The sequence below is a fragment of the Barbus barbus genome (genome assembly GCF_936440315.1).
Source record: "Barbus barbus genome assembly, chromosome: 27".
NCBI lineage: Eukaryota > Metazoa > Chordata > Actinopteri > Cypriniformes > Cyprinidae > Barbus > Barbus barbus.
In genome coordinates this window covers 22,776,599-22,797,812 of record NC_136755.1, presented here as the reverse complement: position 1 = coordinate 22,797,812, position 21,214 = coordinate 22,776,599, and the positions used below count along the sequence as shown (strand labels likewise).

The 21,214-nt window shown below is 35.9% G+C and overlaps 1 protein-coding gene across 1 annotated transcript; it reads left to right on the top strand.

Annotated features, from left to right (window-relative positions):
* The first annotated feature begins 425 nt into the window (after positions 1-425).
* On the top strand, positions 426-19,614 carry LOC306847166 (potassium/sodium hyperpolarization-activated cyclic nucleotide-gated channel 2-like). Its single transcript, XM_079380969.1, has 7 exons — positions 426-1,561; positions 11,410-11,842; positions 13,389-13,550; positions 13,675-13,893; positions 13,975-14,121; positions 17,657-17,897; positions 18,079-19,614. Exons 1-7 carry the CDS (start codon positions 1,053-1,055, stop codon positions 18,294-18,296), a joined length of 1,929 nt encoding a protein of 642 aa, XP_079237095.1. The 5' UTR covers positions 426-1,052; the 3' UTR covers positions 18,297-19,614.
* The last annotated feature ends 1,600 nt before the right edge of the window (positions 19,615-21,214 follow it).

Sequence of the window (21,214 nt, the reverse complement as noted above, 5' to 3'; positions counted from 1 at the left end):
ATTCATATAGCCTATACTACATTTTTAAATAAAATTATTTATAATAATATTATTATAACATTTTTTAATAATATAATATAAACAATCTTGTTTATATTATATATTTTAAATAAATAGCCTAAATAAAATTTTTATATTTTAAATAAATACATAAATACATACTAAACTACGTTATTAAATTAATTTAGGCAACTGCTAGAATACGCTTTTTTTTTAAACAAACAAATAAATACTAAATTTTAAAAATAATTTGCATACAGTGTATTTCTGCACACATGCCGAATGTGTTTCTAAAGCTCACAGCAGCCTCAGGTAAATACACCTGTTGTGAGCCTCGAGCGTATTCCGTGTCCTCTAGCACAGGTTGGCCCCGCCCATGTGTGACGCTCTCTCCCCTACCTGTTCATCCCGACAGCTTGTTGAACAGATAAGACGCAGGTGTCAGCAGAGAGGGAGATAAAGACAGCGCCTGCCATCAAGAAGCCGATTACTATCTGCGGGTTTCATCCCGTTCTTTATGTTATAACTGACGCGTGATTTGACGACGAGACACCTCGCGCTTATTCTGAGGAGAAGTTGTCCTGCGCGCGAGATGGTAAATGTGTGGAAAGTGGATACCGGAGAATAATATTGACAATAAACGCACTTGTTCCCAGAGGAGCTTTCCAAGGGCGGATGAATTACGCAGAGAGGAAGTTTTGGGAGTCCGTTTGTACAGTAAATACAGTAAATGGACATATTTGGGCTTTTTAAAAATGCTAGTTGAGGCCTAATGCTTTGTGTTCATACTCAAGAAAGAGTTTATAAAGAGGGTTAAGTTTGCATTATGAGTATTTAAAGACAAATCAACAAATACATTCATCTTAAAGAAGTGTTAAAATCATATGTAGACCAATTTGTATTGCAAACCTGAGGTTTTTGTATATAAACCTTGGTTTCCAAATACAAAAGGATTCTGGATTTGGAAAGCATCATGTCCTCATTCTCTTCTTGAGACTCCATCTGCCAATCTAGTCATCAACCTGAACCTGCATTAACATCAGATCTGAATTATGGATGGTGATGGACCGCCTCCGGCTTCAAATGGTGACTCGAAGCTCCGCTCCAGAGGAGGCTTCTCCTTAACCAACTGGCGTTCCTCTTCGAGGACTTTACTGCAAGGAGAGCGAGCAGGAGAGGACGTGAGCCGAAGGCTGCTGTCTGTTGTGAACCACCAGGAACGCACAGACTCACAGAGTCCCACCTCAAAATCCCTTGAGGTGACCGCAGGGTTAGATGGCACAACAGCAACCACCACTGTGACCACTTCCACCCCGCCTTGCCTCGACAAAGCCATGGCAGAGTCAACAGGGCCTGCAGGAGCCCTTCAGCCATCCGAATCAGAGGAAAGGGTCTTCGCTGACCAGTCCACATTTCTCCAGAGACAGTTCAGCTCCATGCTGCAGCCAGGGGTCAACAAGTTCTCGCTGCGAATGTTTGGGAGTGCGAAGGGTATTGCAGCCGAGCAGGAACGGGTCAAGTCATTTGGGGCTTGGATTATACATCCATATAGTGACTTCAGGTGAGTGATGCAGGGGAAAGGGAAAATATGACTTGGCAGAACTTCAGATAAGGGTAGTATTGTTGTGAATGCCACAGCAGACTCTAAAAATTAGTTTTTATCAAGTAAATAACCTAATTTACTTGATTACAGTATATGGTCATTTTCTAGGAACAAAATTGATGCTGTTTTTAATACGCTGAATTTTTAAGTCAAACCAACAATAAAAGCAAAGGAGTCATTTTTGAATTTGTTCAGGTCAAGTAGGCTACTGAAAAATATGGGTTTGTGGCTCTGACCCGTTTGCCCTCTCCCCAGCATGCATGGGGCGTGCATATATGTTTGCTATATAGTTTTAATTGCACAGCTGCTGTTTATTTTGCTGTTAATTTTTGTAGCTTGTTATCTTGTGATGTCAGGATGAGTTTGTTAAAATTATCAGTTGATTGTTACCCTGTCTTATTTTGTCAATCATCTGTTGGAGGTGCCGTGTGGCATTTTAAGATAATTAATTTTATAGTTTTTTTTTGCCTTATCCATGTTACACTTTGTTCTTCCACTATTATTTTAGAACAATTAATATACTATTTTAGTATTTAATAATATTTGGATTTAATTTTCTTATATATACATACACACACACACACACACACACACAGTATGTGTACATTTTTAGTCAGTTTGTTATTTTTTGTAAATTTTCATTCGTTTTTTTATGTCAAATGTCTATTTAGTTTTTAGTTTTAGTAATCTAAAATGGAAATTAGTTAGTAATTTAAAATAATTCTATTTTTATATCTTTATATCTTTCTTTTTAAATTTCCTTTAAGTTAAAGTAATGTTTTAATGTTTTTTTAGTGTTAGTTTCAGTTAACAATAACAATACTGCTCCATGTACATTGAAAACATAAATTGAAGCGCATAATTGTGAATATTTTAAATGTAAATATAGGGAATTATTTGCATGGAACGTTTTATGAACTTGCAGTGCATGTTTTAATGAACCTAAACTGGTAATCGTTACAATGATGGCAGACTTTAAGTCATCAACTTGACATGACATTCAGCTAAAACATTTACTTTGTATATACGTAAATAAGCACTAAAGCACTAAACTAAACAAGGCCATCAAATTGTCATTTTGAGTGCTCAAAATGTTTTTATTTATTTTTACGTATAGAGTGTAGAGTATTTACTGAATTTAACCTGTAAACAATTATTAGTGGTGCTTCACTATTAGGCTTGCTCATACTTGGGGTGAAGAGTAAGTGTTATGTTTATAACTCAGATTGTGTAACATGTTGATTGCACTCATCACACTTAAGATTTTTACCTGATAAACAATAAAACTGGTGAAAAATCCATACATTTGCATTAAAGGAGGCACCTGGTAGCAGAATTTTATAAAAACTTAAGGATGGGCCTAGCATTATGAGAGCGACTTATTAAAAAAATTCAAGTACCCCCTTTCTTCAGTGTAAAAATATGAATAAAAATAAGTTTATCTAGTGACTGAAATAAAACACCTTGCAATTAAAGGTCACTTTTACAAATTGCTATCAATAATCATACAATGTCAACAAGCACTTACGCCACAAATCAGGTCCTTAAAGCACAAACCTTTAATCACCACAGTAAAGCACAATGCAGTACAGGTCAGTTACAGCGCTTTCCCTTATAGAGTTACCATTAACTGGAAAGGGTATCAGCGTTCGTGGGTGGGCTGGAAGGACGCACTTGGTTACAGAGTGTCAGGTTGATGCTCTTTGTCTGAAACGCGTACACCGAGAAAGCAGCAGAATGTAAAGGGGATAAACGGTTTGCGTTTTTAGAAAGCACGACATGATGGGTAATAGGAACTCGATCTCCAAGCATGTTTCAAAACCAACATTTTTCAATCTCGAATTAATCTCAGGCAATAGAATCACCAGTTACATGTCTTATTTTACCATAATTTGTGCCATAGTCGTCGTTTTAGATACAGTAAAACAAGCCCATCAGCCAGTTACTGTTACTGTTTTATCAACACCGATCAATTATTTTTTTTTTTACCGATTCTTACATTTCCTGGCCCGGCTGCTGGTAACACTGTTGTTAATTACTTTACTTTAACTCCAGATAATATTCAACACTCTTTTTAAAACTTAAATATCTATGAATATATTTTTTAACAGGGGAAAATATGATGGTAACAGTGAAAAGAGCATTTCTGTATCACAGATATTTTTTAAATATGTCTATTTACTTTGTAATAAATGTCATTTCAGTTTTAGTAACTGTTTAGTTAAAACCAAGTTAAAACCAGTTTAGTTAAAACCAAATAAAAATATATAAATGTTGCATTGGCTACTAATTTAAAGAACATAAAACGATAAAATTTTCATTTAACAGATTTTTTTAAAATCTATTTTTAGTTTTAGTTAATAACAGTACTGTGCAGTGTACTGTTTGTTTCTCATAAAAAACATAATGAAGCATATAATGGAGAATAATTTAAACGTAGTAAATGTAGATAATCATATGCAAAGAAATTATTATAACATTAATTATTGTTATAACAATTATTATAACTTCTACTTTGACATTTTTTAACAGGACAAAATATAAAAATATGAGGAAGATAAAAAGGTCATCAACTTGAATCACCACTGATACATTTTATTTAGCATGAGTGGTCATCTGATATGAGTATGAGTGTGACTTATGTGAGTAAGATGGTTAAAATTCAATTTAATTATTCATTCACTGAAAGAAAAAATAATATATATTTGTTAATCCATTCACAAGGCTGTCAGTAGATTTTACCCGCAGATTCCCTTGTAAAAAAATAAATATTTAAAATACATTTATTTCATTCTAAGAATAGTTCAACATCTTTACTGACATTTATACAATTACACAATTATAATTAAACTTTATTTGGAGTGCTACGTTTGTAAAATGTGTTTTAATATCACTATTGATGAGGATTGTATGATCTTTGAATATCGGTCTCAAAATGCAAGATGTGTACCTGAAGTATACTTGCAATAGTTCCACTTTAGCACAATCAAATATACTTCAGAATATCTTTAGCTGGACATCAGCACTACTTCTGCACGATAAAGTGCATTAAGTACAAAATTAGTTAAGTCCAATTTAGCAGACTTTAAGTATACCAGTTAAATGTTTTCTTAAGTACATGAATACAAATAGGTATTTGTAGCATACTTAATGTATTTCAAATATATTGTAGTATATTTATTTTTCACTAGGATTGTCACTACGGTTGGGACAAGAAATATCATAGAGTTCGTAACTTTTGATAAAATCTGCGGTGTCTTAAAGGGGTCATCGGATGCAAAATTCACTTTACAAGTTGTTTGAACAAAAATGTGTATTGGAAGTGTGTGTACACATCCATCCATCCTATGATAAAAATCCACCCAGTGTTTTTTTTTTAAATTCCCCTTTCTCAAATCAGGCTGTTCTGAGATTCCTGTCAGAATTACGTAGTTCTGTACAGACCGCTCCCACGATAGTTGATTGACAAGCCGTCTTACCTTAGACCCGCCCCGAGTGAAATGAGAGCTGTCCGCCTCCGGTGCAGGGGAAGACAAGATGTCTCCAATTAAGCAATTGAGGCGTTCTGTTGTTGGATGTAATATTGAATATAGCAGTCGTCATTTACTCCGGACATTTGAGCCGCTGAAGATGCAGAGGATTAACGTTATTTTCGCTTTGAAGGGAATGCGCCGATCCCCGATCTACATAAGTGTATCTATGCTCGCCGGAATCATTCGTGATCCAGCTTCATCAACAGAAGAAGTGAGTATAAGGGTTTTTATGAATCTTTGCAAATCGCCTTTCCTAATAATGTGCTGGTTAGCCAGTTTCACGGCTGAAGTTTAGTATGCTCCATAGATATATATATATATATATATCTAGATGCCTCATTATCGACTGTTTCTATGGGCCGCGATACATAAGCCAAGCCATCCGCCATTTTTGGAACGGTCTGCGAATATTTGAGTGCATTGACTGTGTGCGTCTACAACAGCTTGTATATCTTTGAATATTCATTGATTATTATGGTGAATGCGAGATGGCTGATGCGTCAAGGTATCTGGAGCGGTCGAATAGGGTATGCACACATCTATGGTCTGCTCGTCACTCCACAGAAGAGAGGGGCGGAGTCAGCAGAGCTTACTAGGATTTAAAGAAACATGGACTAGATCAGCGTACTGAAAACAGAGCTGATTTTGACAGGGTAAAGAAGGTGTTTTTTACACTACCATTGAGAAATTTTAACCATAGTATGTTACAGACCTTTCATTAAGACCCTAAAGAATCATATCAACTTGTGTAAAATGGGCATCCGATGACCCCTTTAAAGTGCTCAAACCTACCTAGAGCTCAGGTCAGTCGTTGTCCTCACTGGAATTGTCTGATACTGATAATACGTCCTCCATTTTATTCACTGTTGCTTTTATTCTTACATCAAATGCCAACCATACAATATATATCATATTTAAGAAAGTGTATTCAAGATACACATTCATTCCAGGTGACTGACGCTGCTTTGGAAAATATGACCACAGATGGAAACTTCAAACCACCAAGCACATGTACGGTAGTGCGTAAAAGGCTGCATATCCAGTTTAAACAGTCGCATACTGTACAGTACGTTTACCACTCTCCATTACCACTTTCGTAATTAACATGGAGAGGAATGTTTTGCGACACGTGTAATTGGCGTAATTAACCTGTTCACTCAAGGTCGTAGATACTTATTGATGCTTATGAATGTGCTTGAACTTTTGAATCAAACTTTGTTAATTATGGATTCATTTGTAATAGATTACCAGGTGTGCTTTACAGGGTCACATATGTTTCTCAGAAAATCTTTTATTTATCGGCAAACGTCTGGGGCTTGAATTTATTTCCACGAAACACGTGATGTCGCCATAGGTAGATGCCTTATTAAGTTACAGGGACAGTCACCCTATAGCACCCTGAAAGACTGGTTTAAATCGCTGACCTTTTGGTTATCAGCCTGGATCTTTAAACCACAAGGAAATACTGCACTGAATTTTTCTCCACATTTATTGTAACCTATATGTTGTTTAGTTTAGAGGCAACATTAGCTACTAAAAAGCATTAAAATTCATACATAAATGCATTTAAGTTAAAATTATTAATGCTTGGATGTTTGGATTACGGATGAATGATACATTGCTAATTGACTGATATTAATGTAACATTTTTATATTTAGTATTCCCATATATACATACACCTATACATATATACAGTGGGGCAAATAAGTATTTGATGCACTGCTGATTTTTCAAGTTTTCCCACTTACAAAGAGTGGAGAGATCTGTAATTTTCATCGTAGGTACACCTCAACTGTGAGAGACAGAATGTAAAAAAAAATCCAGAAAATCACATTGTATGATTTTTAAATAATTAACTTCCATTTTATTGCATGAAATAAGTATTTGATCACCTACCGACCAGCAAGAATTCTGGCTCTCACAGACCTGTTAGTTTGTCTTTAAGAAGCCCTGCTATCCTCCACTCATTACCTGTATTAATTGCACCTGTTTGAACTCGTTACCTGTATAAAAGACACCTGTTCACACACTCAGTCAATCAGACTCCAACAGGCTTGTTTGAGATGCGCCTTGCCTCGCCTGTAATTTAGTCGAGAGTAGGCGGCTGCAGTGAGGGGAGGAGTGAAAAAAGTGCAGGCAAGCTGGACACTTCCTGAATCTCGTTGTGTTGTTGGACTGCAAACGTCAGCAATGGAAGAGATCGCGTTCGTGTTCTTTATCGCACTTTGTGGATGCCTTTTATAATCAAAGCCATAATGAGAAATGAGGAGCACACAGATGCTGCACTAAATTTACACTGTTATCCCTAATTATGGGTTAAACATTTCAGAGTGAGATATGGCACAGCTGATTTACCTAATTATGTCTATCCTACTTAAGGGACAGTTTACCCCCCCCCCCCCCCCCCCCCCCCCCCCAAAAAAAATCTTTGGGTGAACTATCCCTTTTTTTACATTAAACATATTCCATATAAACATATTACACGATTCATGTTTAATGATTAGGAAAAGTGTGTACAGTAAATTATTATTAAAAATTAATATGAAACAAAAACACATTTTAAATTAAGAAATTAGCATGCAGGTGTGGGCTTTGTTTACTGCACTCCTGAAATAAGACATACCCAGATAAAGATCTCAGATAAAAACACACAAACATGAGGCCTAATTGCAAAACCGTCACATTAGATGTAGCCTATGCATGCATGTATTGATGGATTGACTCATTTATTTAATGGAATAATGTTGTACAAAAATGTAAATGTACAAAATTAACACCAGCATACAATACATAAAGAGAAAATTACAACAAACAGGACTTCAAACCAAGAAAATAAAAATAAAAGGGTAAATAAATAAAGCACATGTCCTAATTACTAATAAATTACTATAGAAAAAGTAAATAGTATTAGGCTATAGCTAATGGACTATCAGCTGACATTCGCAGCCAATGAGCATTAAGCTGTGTCGTCAGCAAGTCGTTTCCCATGATGCTTTTGATCAGCGCAGTTGGTGGAGAGCAACTGCGCTCGACTGCAGAATCCGACACATGCGCCTTGCGCTCGCGAGAGATTTTTGACATACGTCAGCATGACATCAGAGCAAGGCGGACCGCACTCGGACACATTTCTAACCGGCATTCATCTCGCGCTGATCACCGGTGATCGGTTCTGCGCAGATTTTGCTCATCTCAAACAAGCCTAACCTCTCCACTATGGGCAAGACCAAAGAGCTGTCTAAAGACACTAGGGACAAAACTGTAGACCTGCACAAGGCTGGGATGGGCTACAGGACAATAGGCAAACAGCTTGATGAGAAGGCAACAACTGTTGGCGCAATTATTAGAAAATGGAAGAAATTCAAGATGACCGTCAATCTCCCTCGGACTGGGGCTCCATGCAAGATCTCGCCTCGTGGAGTATCAATGATCCTGAGAAAGGTGAGGGATCAGCCTAGAACTACACAGGAGGACCTGGTCAATGACCTAAAGAGAGCTGGGACAACTGTCTCAACGGTTACCATTAGTAACACTACACCGTCATGGATTAAAATCCTGCAGCGTTCGCAAAGTCCCCCTGCTCAAGCCAGCACATGTCCAGGCCCGTCTGAAGTTTGCCAAAGACCATCTGGATGATCCAGAGGAGGCATGGGAGAAGGTCATGTGGTCAGATGAGACCAAAATAGAACTTTTTGGTATAAACTCCACTCGCTGTGTTTGGAGGAAGAAGAAGGATGAGTACAATCCCAAGAACACCATCCCAACCGTGAAGCATGGGGGTGGAAACATGCTTTGGGGGTGCTTTTCTGCAAAGGGGACAGGACAACTGCACCGTATTGAGGGCAGGATGGATGGGGCCATGTATCGTGAGATTTTGGGCAACAACCTCCTTCCCTCAGTAAGAGCATTGAAGATGGGTCGTGGCTGGGTCTTCCAGCATGACAATGACCCCAAACACACAGCAAGGGCAACTAAAGAGTGGCTCAACAAGAAGCATTTCAAGGTCCTGGAGTGGCCTAGCCAGTCTCCAGACCTGAACCCAATAGAAAATCTTTGGAGGGAGCTGAAACTCCGTGTTGCCCAGCAACAGCCCCAAAACCTGAAAGATCTGGAGAAGACCTGTATGGAGGAGTGGGCCAAAATTCAATTAAATTCAATTCAAGTTTATTTGTATAGCGTTTTTTACGATACAAATCGTTGCAAAGCAGCTCTACAGGAATTTAAGTTTCTACAATATATTTATATATTGCAGAACCTTAATATGTTTGACTTATGGCAAAATTGGTTAATTCTGTAGTGTAATCTTCTGTATTGGAATCTTCTGTATTGTAATCTACTGTAGTGTAATCTACTGTAGTGTAATCTAATTCTGTAATCCCTGCTGCAGTGTGTGCAAACCTGGTCAAGAAATACAGGAAACATCTGACCTCTGTAATTGTAAACAAATGTTTCTGTACCAAATATTAAGTTATATTTTTCTATTGTATCAAATACTTATTTCATGCAATAAAATGGAAATTAATTATTCAAAAATCATACAATGTGATTTTCTGGATTTAGTTTTTAATATTCTGTCTCTCACAGTTGAGGTGTACCTACGATGAAAATTACAGATCTCTCCATTCTTTGTAAGTGGGAAAACTTGAAAAATCGGCAGTGCATCAAATACTTATTTGCCCCACTGTATATACATATATTAATGTAACATTTTTATATTTAGTATTCATACATATATGAATATAGGATATATATATATATATATATATATATATATATATGCATACATACAGTGCTGCTTGAAAGTTTGTGAACCCTTAAGAATTTTCTATATTTCTGCATAAATACGACCCAAAACATAATAAAATTTTCGCACAAGTCCTGAAAGTAGACAAAGAGAACCCAATCAAACAAATTAGACATAAATATTTTCTTTGTCATTTATTTATTCAGGAAAATGATTCAATATTGCATATCTGTAAGTGGCAAAAGTATATGAATCTCTTGGATTAGCAGTTAATTTAAAGGTGAAATTAGAGTTCATCTGTGCAGAGGTGTTTTCAGTCAGTGCAATGATGGTGGAAATGGGAATTTTCACTGCTCTAGCTCTTTTCTTAAAGCCACTTCACTAATTTGTGAAGCTCAATTATCTTTTGCTGCACATCAGAAATATATTATTTGGGTTTTCTCATTGTGATGATGATTAAGGGAATTTGGGCTTTGTTTTCCCTCCTATTTATGTTTCTGTGAAACAGGAAGCCATGGCTGGATAATTTCATGTTCATAATCACCCTGGAGTGCTCAAAATTGTGAATATGAATGGGAATATACTTCAGAGATATTTTACTCATAAGAATTTCTAGGGGTGCCAATAATTGTGTCCAACGTGTATTTGAGAAAAACATTTATTTTATAATGATATTTCCCTCCATTTTAAATTCTTATTCTCCAATGAAACATTAGATTTTTGTGAACTTTTTGAATAAAAGATCAAAAGGATTAACAATGCAGATTAATTTTCACAGCCTTCTTTGATCATATTTACCAAGGGTGCTGATATTTTTGTCCATGACTGTATATATATATATATGTATATGTGCACTGTATATGTGTGTGTGTGTGTATGTGTATATATATATGCGTGTGTATGTGTGTGTATATATACACACATACACACACATACAAAGAAAACAAGTAGATAGAATAGAAAAAGAATATAGAAAGCTAGTGTTTTTGTTGTTGTTTTTTTAGAAAAACAAGTAGTTAGAAAATGAATAAGTGTAAGTGATAGAGGGTCAAGTGTTTATTATAAGTGTTTAAATAAAAAGAAAACAAATAGATAAAATAGAATTGGAACAGAAAGTGCTCTCTCTTTCTCTCTCTCTATATACACAAACACACACACACACACACACATTGTACACACTACATATTTAATTGTGCAATCTCATTTTCCCTATTTTGCCTTTACTGTCTACTAATGATCATTTAAATGAATCGTTAAGAACATCAACAATTTAATAACACTGTTAAATGTAATGCATTTTCATACTGTACTTGTAGTATTTTTTTTTTTTTTAGAGGAAATATTTTTGAATTTATCCATTTATTCGCCATATATATATATATATAAATTATATTATTGCACAGAATTGTTACATTGGTCAATCCTTTGAATGTCATGGTTGGTTGTAGTTATGAATTTTAATGAACATATATACAGTACTCCAGAATCCAACCTTTGTGCCTTTACTTACATCATGCATCTTCACACACAGGTTCTATTGGGACTTGGTGATGCTGTGCTTGATGATGGGCAACCTCATCATTTTGCCATGGGGCATCACTTTCTTCGAGGATCAGAACACACTGCCGTGGATCACCTTCAACGTGGCCTCCGACACCCTCTTCCTGGCTGACCTCGTCTTCAACTTTCGTACCGGCATTATGGAAGGCGACAACTCCCAAATCATCCTGGACCCGCAAGAGATCAGTCGACGTTACCTGCGAGGCTGGTTTCTGGTGGACTTCATCTCCTCCATTCCGGTGGACTACATATTCCTGGTGGTGGATATAGAGGCACGACTTGAGTCGACAGAGGTGTACCGCACCGCCAGGGCTTTGCGCATCGTACGCTTCACCAAGGTCCTCAGTCTCCTCAGATTGTTGCGCTTGTCCAGACTTATACGTTACATTCATCAGTGGGAAGAGGTGAGCAAAAGAACAGGAAGAGAAAAGGATAGAGGAAATCAGGACTAGAATATCAAAGAAGGAAATGTAGATGCAAAAAATTACTTTTATCTGAGGGAAACATTAAATTGCACTACGACAATGATTTTTAGAATGACAAGCACAACAATATTCCAATGACAATTTTGTCCCTCCATAACAAACTGATTCCAAATGTCCACAGTCAGTCTTAGTCTTTCCTCGTCCTTATTTGATGTTAATTTAATGGAGGAGCTCTACTGCAGTTTAATGGGTTTTTACTAGTGTTTTTACATTTACATTACCTTTGCCAATATATATATATCACTCACTTAAAGTTAATGTTTAAAACACTAATAATTTAATAGCACTGTTAAATGTAGGCTTTAGCAAATCTCAAGATTAATTTAAAATTTTGTACTTATAATTATACATTATAATGTGATGCCTAAAATTCACTTGTAATTTTTAAAATGACTTTTTGTCTTTAGTGTTTTATTTTTTGTTTATTTGGAATTTTAAAATGCCATTTATCATTTATTGTCCATAACATGAAAATTATTAGGAGAAAATGCGTGTTCACAGAAAAATGTTATTGGTAAAAAGTTTCCATTGATGTCAATAATGTATCGATGTGTGAACTACAGCTTACACAGAACTCAATTTCAAACCAAACTGATTTCTGTTGGTCAATGTGAATTTGCCAATTCGCGTTACCAACTTGAACCCATCTGATGTGCCACCAGTTCCAGGTCTAAACGCTCTATCAAATTCCAAAAGCAAACAACAAACGGGGTTAATATACTCTTTCAGGGTCCTGTAATGCAACCAAAAAGTCATGACCATAACCTTCATCTCCAAATCGAAGACTCAGAGGGCCGGACAATGATTCTTCTTTCATGCATCATTAAAATATTGGTGTCTGATACACCATGAGACTGGAGACTGTTGTGTATGCTGTGACTTTTTATTTTTAGTATAAATATGTTAGCATCAAGGATATCGACATGCTCTGAAACACTGACAAAATTCATAATTAGAAGATAGAAGCATTCAAAACTTAGTCTCTTATTTACACCAATACGTATCAACGATTTTGATGACAACATTCTGTGATACAGTGCAGAAGATCAAACATTGTAAATGGTTAGATATCCTCAGCATCATAAACAGCAATGATGAGGAGAAGAGAATATAAAGCATATTGGTTATTTAAAAAAAAAAAAAAAAAAAACGGTATGAGGGACTCAATATGTCCTGCCCTAACTTTCTTTTTTAGTGGAAATTATGTCAACGCATTGGATAACATTGAGCATTTCAAGGCACTTCAGTGGGACTTAGCTTAAATGTGTGATATGAATAAACATCGCTCATAAACGGCTGTTGAGATTGTACAGTTGAAACGAGTAGAGGCTTGTACCCAGAAACAGTATTCAATAAGTCACAAATGGATTGAAATGACTGGATTTCACCTGTCAAAATTCACATGACTGCACCTTCAGAACCATTCCAGTGTTGACTGTATCTTTTCTTTTTTTTTTTTTTACAGATCTTTCATATGACCTATGACCTTGCAAGTGCAGCAGTTCGCATAGTGAATCTGATTGGAATGATGCTGCTGCTGTGTCACTGGGATGGTTGCATGCAGTTCATGGTGCCCATGTTGCAAGATTTCCCGCCAAACTGCTGGGTCTCCAAAAACAACATGGTGGTATGTTTGAGGATCTTGGGTAGTGTAGTGTTTTCTGTTTTTTAACTAGTTTGTAAACAAATAGAAAAAGCATTTCTGCTACCTAAAGAAAATGTTAAATTTGCAGTATGTATTTCTCTGTCAGAATGCCACTTGGGATGTTCAATACTCCTATGCCCTTTTTATGGCCATGAGCCATATGCTGTGTATTGGATATGGTGCTCAGGCACCTGAGGGACCAACTGACGTCTGGCTCACAATGATCAGCATGATCATTGGCGCCACGTGCTATGCCATATTCTTGGGCAATGCCACCAACCTGATCCAGTCCTTGGATGCTTCCCATCGGCAGTATCAAGAGAAGGTATTTACTGTTCAGTAAAGCATTTTTGAGACATTGTTTTTTTCACTTTTGTCAACAGTTTTGTTGTTTGGTTTGTTACAGTACAAACAGGTGGAACAGTACATGTCCTTCCACAAGCTGCCGGCTGACACGAGGCAGAGAATCCACGATTATTATGAGCACCGCTTCCAAGGCAAGATGTTTGATGAAGAAAATATCCTCGGAGAGCTCAATGACCCACTAAAAGAGGTTTCTCTTATAATTTTTCTTTCTTTCTTTCATGTTTTGGTCAGGGCCCGTATTTATGAAGCCTTTGAGACTCACTCACAAGAACACTGCTAAGAATTGACTTAAGAGTAAAAACTTCTTGGCTCAAAACTGTGCTTAAAAGGGTCATATGATGCGATTTCAAGTTTTCCTTTAGAAGCTGATTGTGCATAGATAAGATCCCTAAAGTTGCAAAGACTAAAGTCTCAAAACCAAAGAGATATTCTTTATCAAAGTTAAGACTCTGCCACGCCCCCCTAAAACGGCTCATTCAAACACGCCTCCACATGTCTACATCACGATGTGGAAATATCTGCGTAATGCCGCCCAAATGTTCACGCAAAGAAAGAAGGTGTGGTTTCAGTAACCGCAGTAGTGTTTATGAAGCCATGTCAGAGAGACGCTGTGTGTTTCTAGGTGAAAGCAAAAGCACTTTATTTGGCCTTCCAAAAGTAGATGCATTTAGGAATCATTAAGATTGCTAACAATAGAACAGCAATGCATTTTATGGACAACCGTTTCGTGAACCTAAGAGAGGAGATAATTCTGACTTTGCTATGACAATCTGGTGCTTCTGAATCAACGACTGTAAGTATGTTTTGTTATTAGTTTACGTATTTGCTATTGACTATTTAAATGCGGCGTTTTGCGTGTCGTGTGTGTGTGTGTGTGCATGCGTGCGCGTGTGAGAGAGAGAGAGAGAGAGAGAGAGACAGGGTCACATCACAGTGGAGTCGGCTGTCTTAACCGTGGCTTGTGTTCTGCAAATATATACGAGCATCATCACTGTGTCTGTCACACGACTCTGTTCCCCTTTTGGGCCTGAACTAATGGTAAAATTAAGGACATTATTAACTGTCTTTATATTTATTTTGAAAGCAGAAGCTTGCGATTATTGTAAGGAGCGTTAAATTTCCAACGCATGCTTGTTGGTGTTCGGCCAATCACAATGCACTGGGTCAGGTGGCCAATCAGAGCAGACTGCAATTTTTTTATTTATTTTTTCGTTGTCTACATCCTTTTTTTCTTTTTTATTAAACATTTGCTCAGAAATACAAATGTGCAGTCTGCACTTGTTGGAAGGAAGGGCTTTGTATAAAACGACGCGTTTGAGAGAGGTGGGGCATACAGGAACTACAATAATGTACAGTTATTGGAAAATAATGTGTTTTTTGAACATTAAAGCATGTCAACATATTCTGTTACACCAAATACACAAAATAATGGTCTTTAAAAAAGCATCATATGACCCCTTTAAGCACTATGCATCATTAAAGTTTCACTTTCACCAAGACTAATGACGTTTAATGTCTCCGACAGCGCCTGTAGTCCCATTTAGCAACTTGTTAGCAACCATCTTTTTTTAAGAAACGTAACAGTTTAAAAAAATAATGAGTGGGGTGTAACTAGTGTTTTTTATGTCGTAGAATAAAACATGAACATATCTTGAGCTTGTGTGAACCAGGGACCTTATTATAGGGGATTTAATGAAACTCCCATTAAAAAAAAAAACCATTGACTCTGGGATGATGGAACCGGAAGTGCTAAAATGCTAACTCGCTTCCAGGTTTTTGCCTACAAAGTGATTTCATACTTCCACCACTCTATCATTGGGAGAGTAAGAGTGATTCGTAGCTTTAAGAAATTTTATAACTTGCTTTTGTACTTAAGTTTGGAAGTAGGAGTAAATTTCATGAATTCTCAGCACTGAAGACTAAAATGGCACTTTGAGAAGCTTGATAAATACGGGCCCACTTGTGCAAGCCCTAATTTATATAAATGTATATAATAAATATTTATTATAAATTTTATATAATGTATATAATAATTATTTATTAAAAAACAATTATTGCATGCCATTATAAAGGCCCATTTGAATGGTTTACCATGACCAGAGATGTGGATTTAGACAGCAAATAAATTACCACATGACCTTGAGGTTTGACATTCTGGATTTGAATGGCAAATGTTGAAATTACCTTACATCCTCGAGATAAACAAGCCTCATCCAAATAGTGCTTAAATTGATAGGTCACCCAAAAATTAAAAATTATCCTTCATTATCACTATCATCATTATTTACTCACCGTCAAGTTGTTCCAAACCTGTATGAATTTCTCTCTTCTGTTTAACACAAAAAAAAGATATTTTGAAGAATGTTTTGAACCAATCAGTTGCATTCACTTCCACTTTCTGACACAAAATACTATGGGGACCTGAAACTGTTTGGTTACAACATTCGTCTTTTGTGTTCAACAGAAGAAGAAAGAAATTCATATTAGTTTGGAACAGTTTGAGGCTGAAATTTTAGAAACTACAGTGGCCTTAGAGACAAATAATTCAAGTCAATTTTGAAAAAAAATTTTTTAGAAAAAATAATGAAAGTATTACAGTAAAATAAATTGACATGACCAAAAGTATAGCCTTTCTAAAATCTTGCCTAGATAGTTTAAAAGTAATTTAATAATAAATAATATTAGTTGATGAAATAAAGGTTACACAGTTTTGATTGTTCCTTCATCCATATACTGCTTAAAGGGTTAGTTCACCCAAAAATGAAAATTAGTCCATGTTTTACTCACCCTCAAGGTATCCTAGGTGTATATGACTTTCTTCTTTCAGACAAATCCAATCGGAGTTATATAAAAAATTGTCCTGGCTCTTCTAAGCTCTATCATTGCAGTCAGCGGATGCTTCTGTTACACAGTCCAAAACACGTGAATTAAAGTGCGTGAATCCAAAAAAAACGTGCCTCATTTGGCTCCGGCCTCCTGTAGCGAATTCATGCGTTTGTGTAAAAAAAATGTGCATATTTAAAACGGTATAAACAGTTTTGTGTAACTTCCACTATCTGTCGTACGCGTGTTCACGAGAGACTGCCTTCCCGGCGGATGACATAGGATACCGGCAAAGCGCATGTCTCGCAAAAAACAATGTTTGTTTACAGGAGCAAAGGAAAACCAGTCTCCTCTTGGTTTATATCGAAATCCTCCAACATTTTTCTTTACAAATCCTCCTTCAAAAACAAACTTAATCCTCTGCATCTTCAGCGGCTCAGATGTCCAGAGTAAATGACGACTGCTATATTCATTATTACATCCAACAACAGAACGCCTCAATCGCTTAATCGGAGACATCTGGTCTTCCCCTGCACCGGAGGCAGACAGCTCTCAGCTCTAAGATAAGACGCCCTTGTCAATCAACTATCGTGGGAGCGGTCTGTACAGCACTACGTCATTCTGACAGGAATCTCAGAACAGCCTGATTTGAGAAAGGAGATTTTAAAATAGGGATTTAAAAAAAAAACACTGGGTGGATTTTTATCATTTTAGGATGGATGTGTACACACTTCCACATTTATGTTCAAACTACTTATAAAGTGAATTTTGCATCCGATGACCCCTTTAATTCATTTCTTAGCTGATTTAGAATTTAAACGTGGAACTAAACTGCTCGCTGGATTGCTAGATTACAATGGCATTCCTAATCCACCCTGTATTGTGTGTTTGACCTGCAGGAGATTGTCAATTATAACTGCCGTGGGCTGGTGGCTAACATGCCACTCTTTGCAAATGCCGATCCTCACTTTGTCACAGTGCTCCTCACAAAGTTACGCTTCGAGGTCTTTCAGCCGGGTGATGTCATCATCCGTGATGGGACGCTCGGTCGTAAGATGTACTTCATCCAGCTTGGCTGCGTCAGTGTGATCACTCATGACAATAAAGAGAAGAAACTGAATGACGGCTGCTATTTCGGTGGTGAGTTTGATTTTTTCCTAGCTTTTACGAGATAAAAACTTTATACAGTGCACAGATACTGTTGTGTGTAGACCAAAACTGAATACAGAATTTCAGATAATAGCACAGTGTATCAGACAATGAACAACAATAGACTGTTGCTACAGAACTGATTTGAGCTGATTTGTTTGTTCTTTTCTAGAGATCTGTCTACTGACCCGTGGACGTCGTACAGCCACTGTCAGAGCGGACACATACTGCAGACTTTATTCACTCAGTGTGGACAGCTTTAATGAGGTCTTAGAAGAGAACCCATTAATGAGGAGGGCGTTTGAGAGTGTAGCGGTGGACCGGCTGGAGCGGGAGGGAAACGGCATTGTGCATTATTCACAAAAGAGTGTGGAGGATGATGGGGACTGATGAACTTTGACTGAAGACTCACCGAAGATGACTGAATGTAGAAAAAAATACATGGTGTTACGGTGTCCATATAATTGGCATTAATGTACAGTTGCAGTATGGTGTGATTTTTCTGATTAAAATAGTTATGTATTTTTCTTAATTTGACAATGCAATGTATAGGAACATAAAAATAAACCATATCAGTCCTTTAGATACTCTTGAGATACTGGATCCATGTAATTCATTTCAGTCAGAAACCATTAGTTTAGCAGGGACCTTGATGAATATGGTAAAACAATATGTATGCAGCAATATATATTATAATACAAGTTCATTAGCACATAACATACCTTAACATTACAAAAGTTTGTTTAATTGTTTCTAAATTTCTACTAAGCTCCTATAGTTTCAAGTAATAGTGGCCTTTACTCAAGGAATTGCTTCCTGTAAATTTTGCATTTAGCAAAATATCTCCAAGGCAGTTTTGAATATGTTAACTCAGTACAACTCATGTTTAACTCTTTAATTTTGATGTCTTTGAAAATGCTTTCATTTTAAAACCTCCAGACAAGCCACCAGCATAAGTCTTGCACTTATACAAGCTTTCATTATTGCCGTGCCGCTGATGGAACGTCTCTGGATGTATAATCGATTCCAGATAATCAAATCAATGAAAAAAAGTTGAAAATAATACTTTCTATTAGTTGTTTCATAATACAATAATATACTGAATTCTATCTGCTCTCCAGATCAACATTAAGCACTTAAGAACCATGCAATCTAAGAAAAGATGTCTGGTAACTGAAAGACGCAGATGAGCTGGGACATCTTCCCATTGTCCTCTTAACTTCAAATTAAAGTATTAAACAATATGAGTCATATAATCGCTGATTAAACTCATTTCCGTTTGGCCTGAGCCCTTACTTATCTGTGATAATCGGTTATGACGAAAATAACCCTTCGAGGGAAGGTTGTTTTCACATGAGCCTTTGAGGAAAATATTTACTTATAATTTCAAATGATATTTTTTTTGTAACATTTCTACTCTTCTCTGTGGTTTGAAATAAAAACATGATATTACCCCACATAATGTGTGATATTATAGAGATGAGGAGTATTATGGAAAAACAACTGAGATTTTGAATATACAGGTAAATGTTAATTTGATGTGTTTCATATATATGCCACTATATTATTAAAGTATGTTATTAAATTGTTGAATACAGTTGCTGTACATGAGTCTACATACAGTTTAGTTTACCAGCATAATGTGTCAATATTATTTTCAGGGAACTGTTTTCATACTAAACACTAAATAAAACTACACTTCATACCAAATAAAGTGGTTTGTAGACTTTGTACTATTTATACTTGGGGCAAAATAATACGACTATGAAGTATTTGACCATTTTACTTTATTTTATTCCATCACATACAAGTACATAGCAAATATAAGGCATGTAAGACAGAATAACAACAACAACAAAACATAAAATGAACAAACATATTTATAAAAATAATCAAATAAATAATATTAGAGCAGTTACATCAATTTGAAAAGCTTTAGAATTTTTTATGTTTTTATAATATTATTTTGCGATCTTATATATTAAGGGTTTCAAACTATATTTTAAGATCAGTGTTACAAAAGGTAATATATGATGGTTTCTTCTGAATTAGTTTTGACTTATAAAACTTTGCTAAGATAATTAGCAGGTTAATGATGTAATTTTGTTTATCGGAAAAATATGGGTTTTGAAAACAAAGTAAAATATCATGAAGTTATAAATTAAGGGCTTTGTTTATTTTTTTATGTCTATTTAATGTCTATTTTCTAATGTCTACATGTATAAAGTCAACAAATACATTAAAATAAAATAAAATAAAATAATGAAAGGCCTTACTAAATCACAATAACTTAAATATACCAAAACACAGTTTTTACAGCTTTTGTGTTTGTATTCTCCTTAATGCTTATATAGATATCTAATTACCTTAAGTACCACAGAAAAAGAGGTTTCTGATTGCTGAATTTACAACGATGAATATGAAACTTAAGTATAATCAAGAGATTAATTATGTAAGCCTCATTTTCAAACTTCTTGTCATAGTTCCATAAAACAAATATTACATTCATATAGTAAAAGAAAGTTGCACAACACTTTGTCATTTATAAATCTAGAAAAGTGTTAAGATTGACAATTTTAAATAATAAAGACCACCATTTTTATATGAATTAACTATCACAGATTTTCTAATATAATGCACACAGAAAATTCAACATTGTTTGATCAATTATCTTATTTATTTTACTATCTGAATGAATTGAGGAAGCAACATAGGTAAACCTAGAAATGCCTTCCGCATTATCCAGCAGAGCACGACCTTTAAGAGATAAATCTCTCTGTAACCAAATATTAAAATTGATCACAGGATTCAAATTTAGTGAGATTCTGTCCTGTTCACTTTTGGAGATAGTCATACCTAAATAGATTGGAGCATCCTTTACAGGAATATTACACATGGATTTGTCATGGCAACTCTTCAAGGCAAACAATTCACATTTTTGTAAATTCAAGCAAAGACCCGAGGCACTACAGAAAATTTCAATATTTTTGATAGCCGACTGAATTTGACAAGCTTTTTTTTTTTTAAAAAGAGTCGTGTCATCGGCCAACTGACTTATCAAGACACTTCTCCCTTCAACTTGAATTCCTTCTAACTCACTTCATTTAATACAATGACTAAACGCCTGAGCAACAATAAGAAAAAGATCAACTGAAACTGCCTCAACACCTCTTTTCAGATCAAATCTTGTGTGGTGCCTTGACTTAATTTTAGTGCCCAAACCCAAAGCGTTCTAAACAATACAAAATAAAAGCATGCTCGACGGTATCAAAGGCTTTAAAAAATATATATAAAACTATCATCTTTAA

Excerpts from the sequence above, each read along its gene's own strand:
- LOC306847166 (XM_079380969.1), top strand. The coding sequence starts at position 1,053 with ATGGATGGTGATGGACCGCCTCCGGCTTCAAATGGTGACTCGAAGCTC. Across the intron at positions 11,843-13,388 it reads ACATTCATCAGTGGGAAGAG|ATCTTTCATATGACCTATGA; the intron begins GTGAGCAAAAGA and ends TTTTTTTTACAG. Across the intron at positions 17,898-18,078 it reads TGACGGCTGCTATTTCGGTG|AGATCTGTCTACTGACCCGT; the intron begins GTGAGTTTGATT and ends GTTCTTTTCTAG.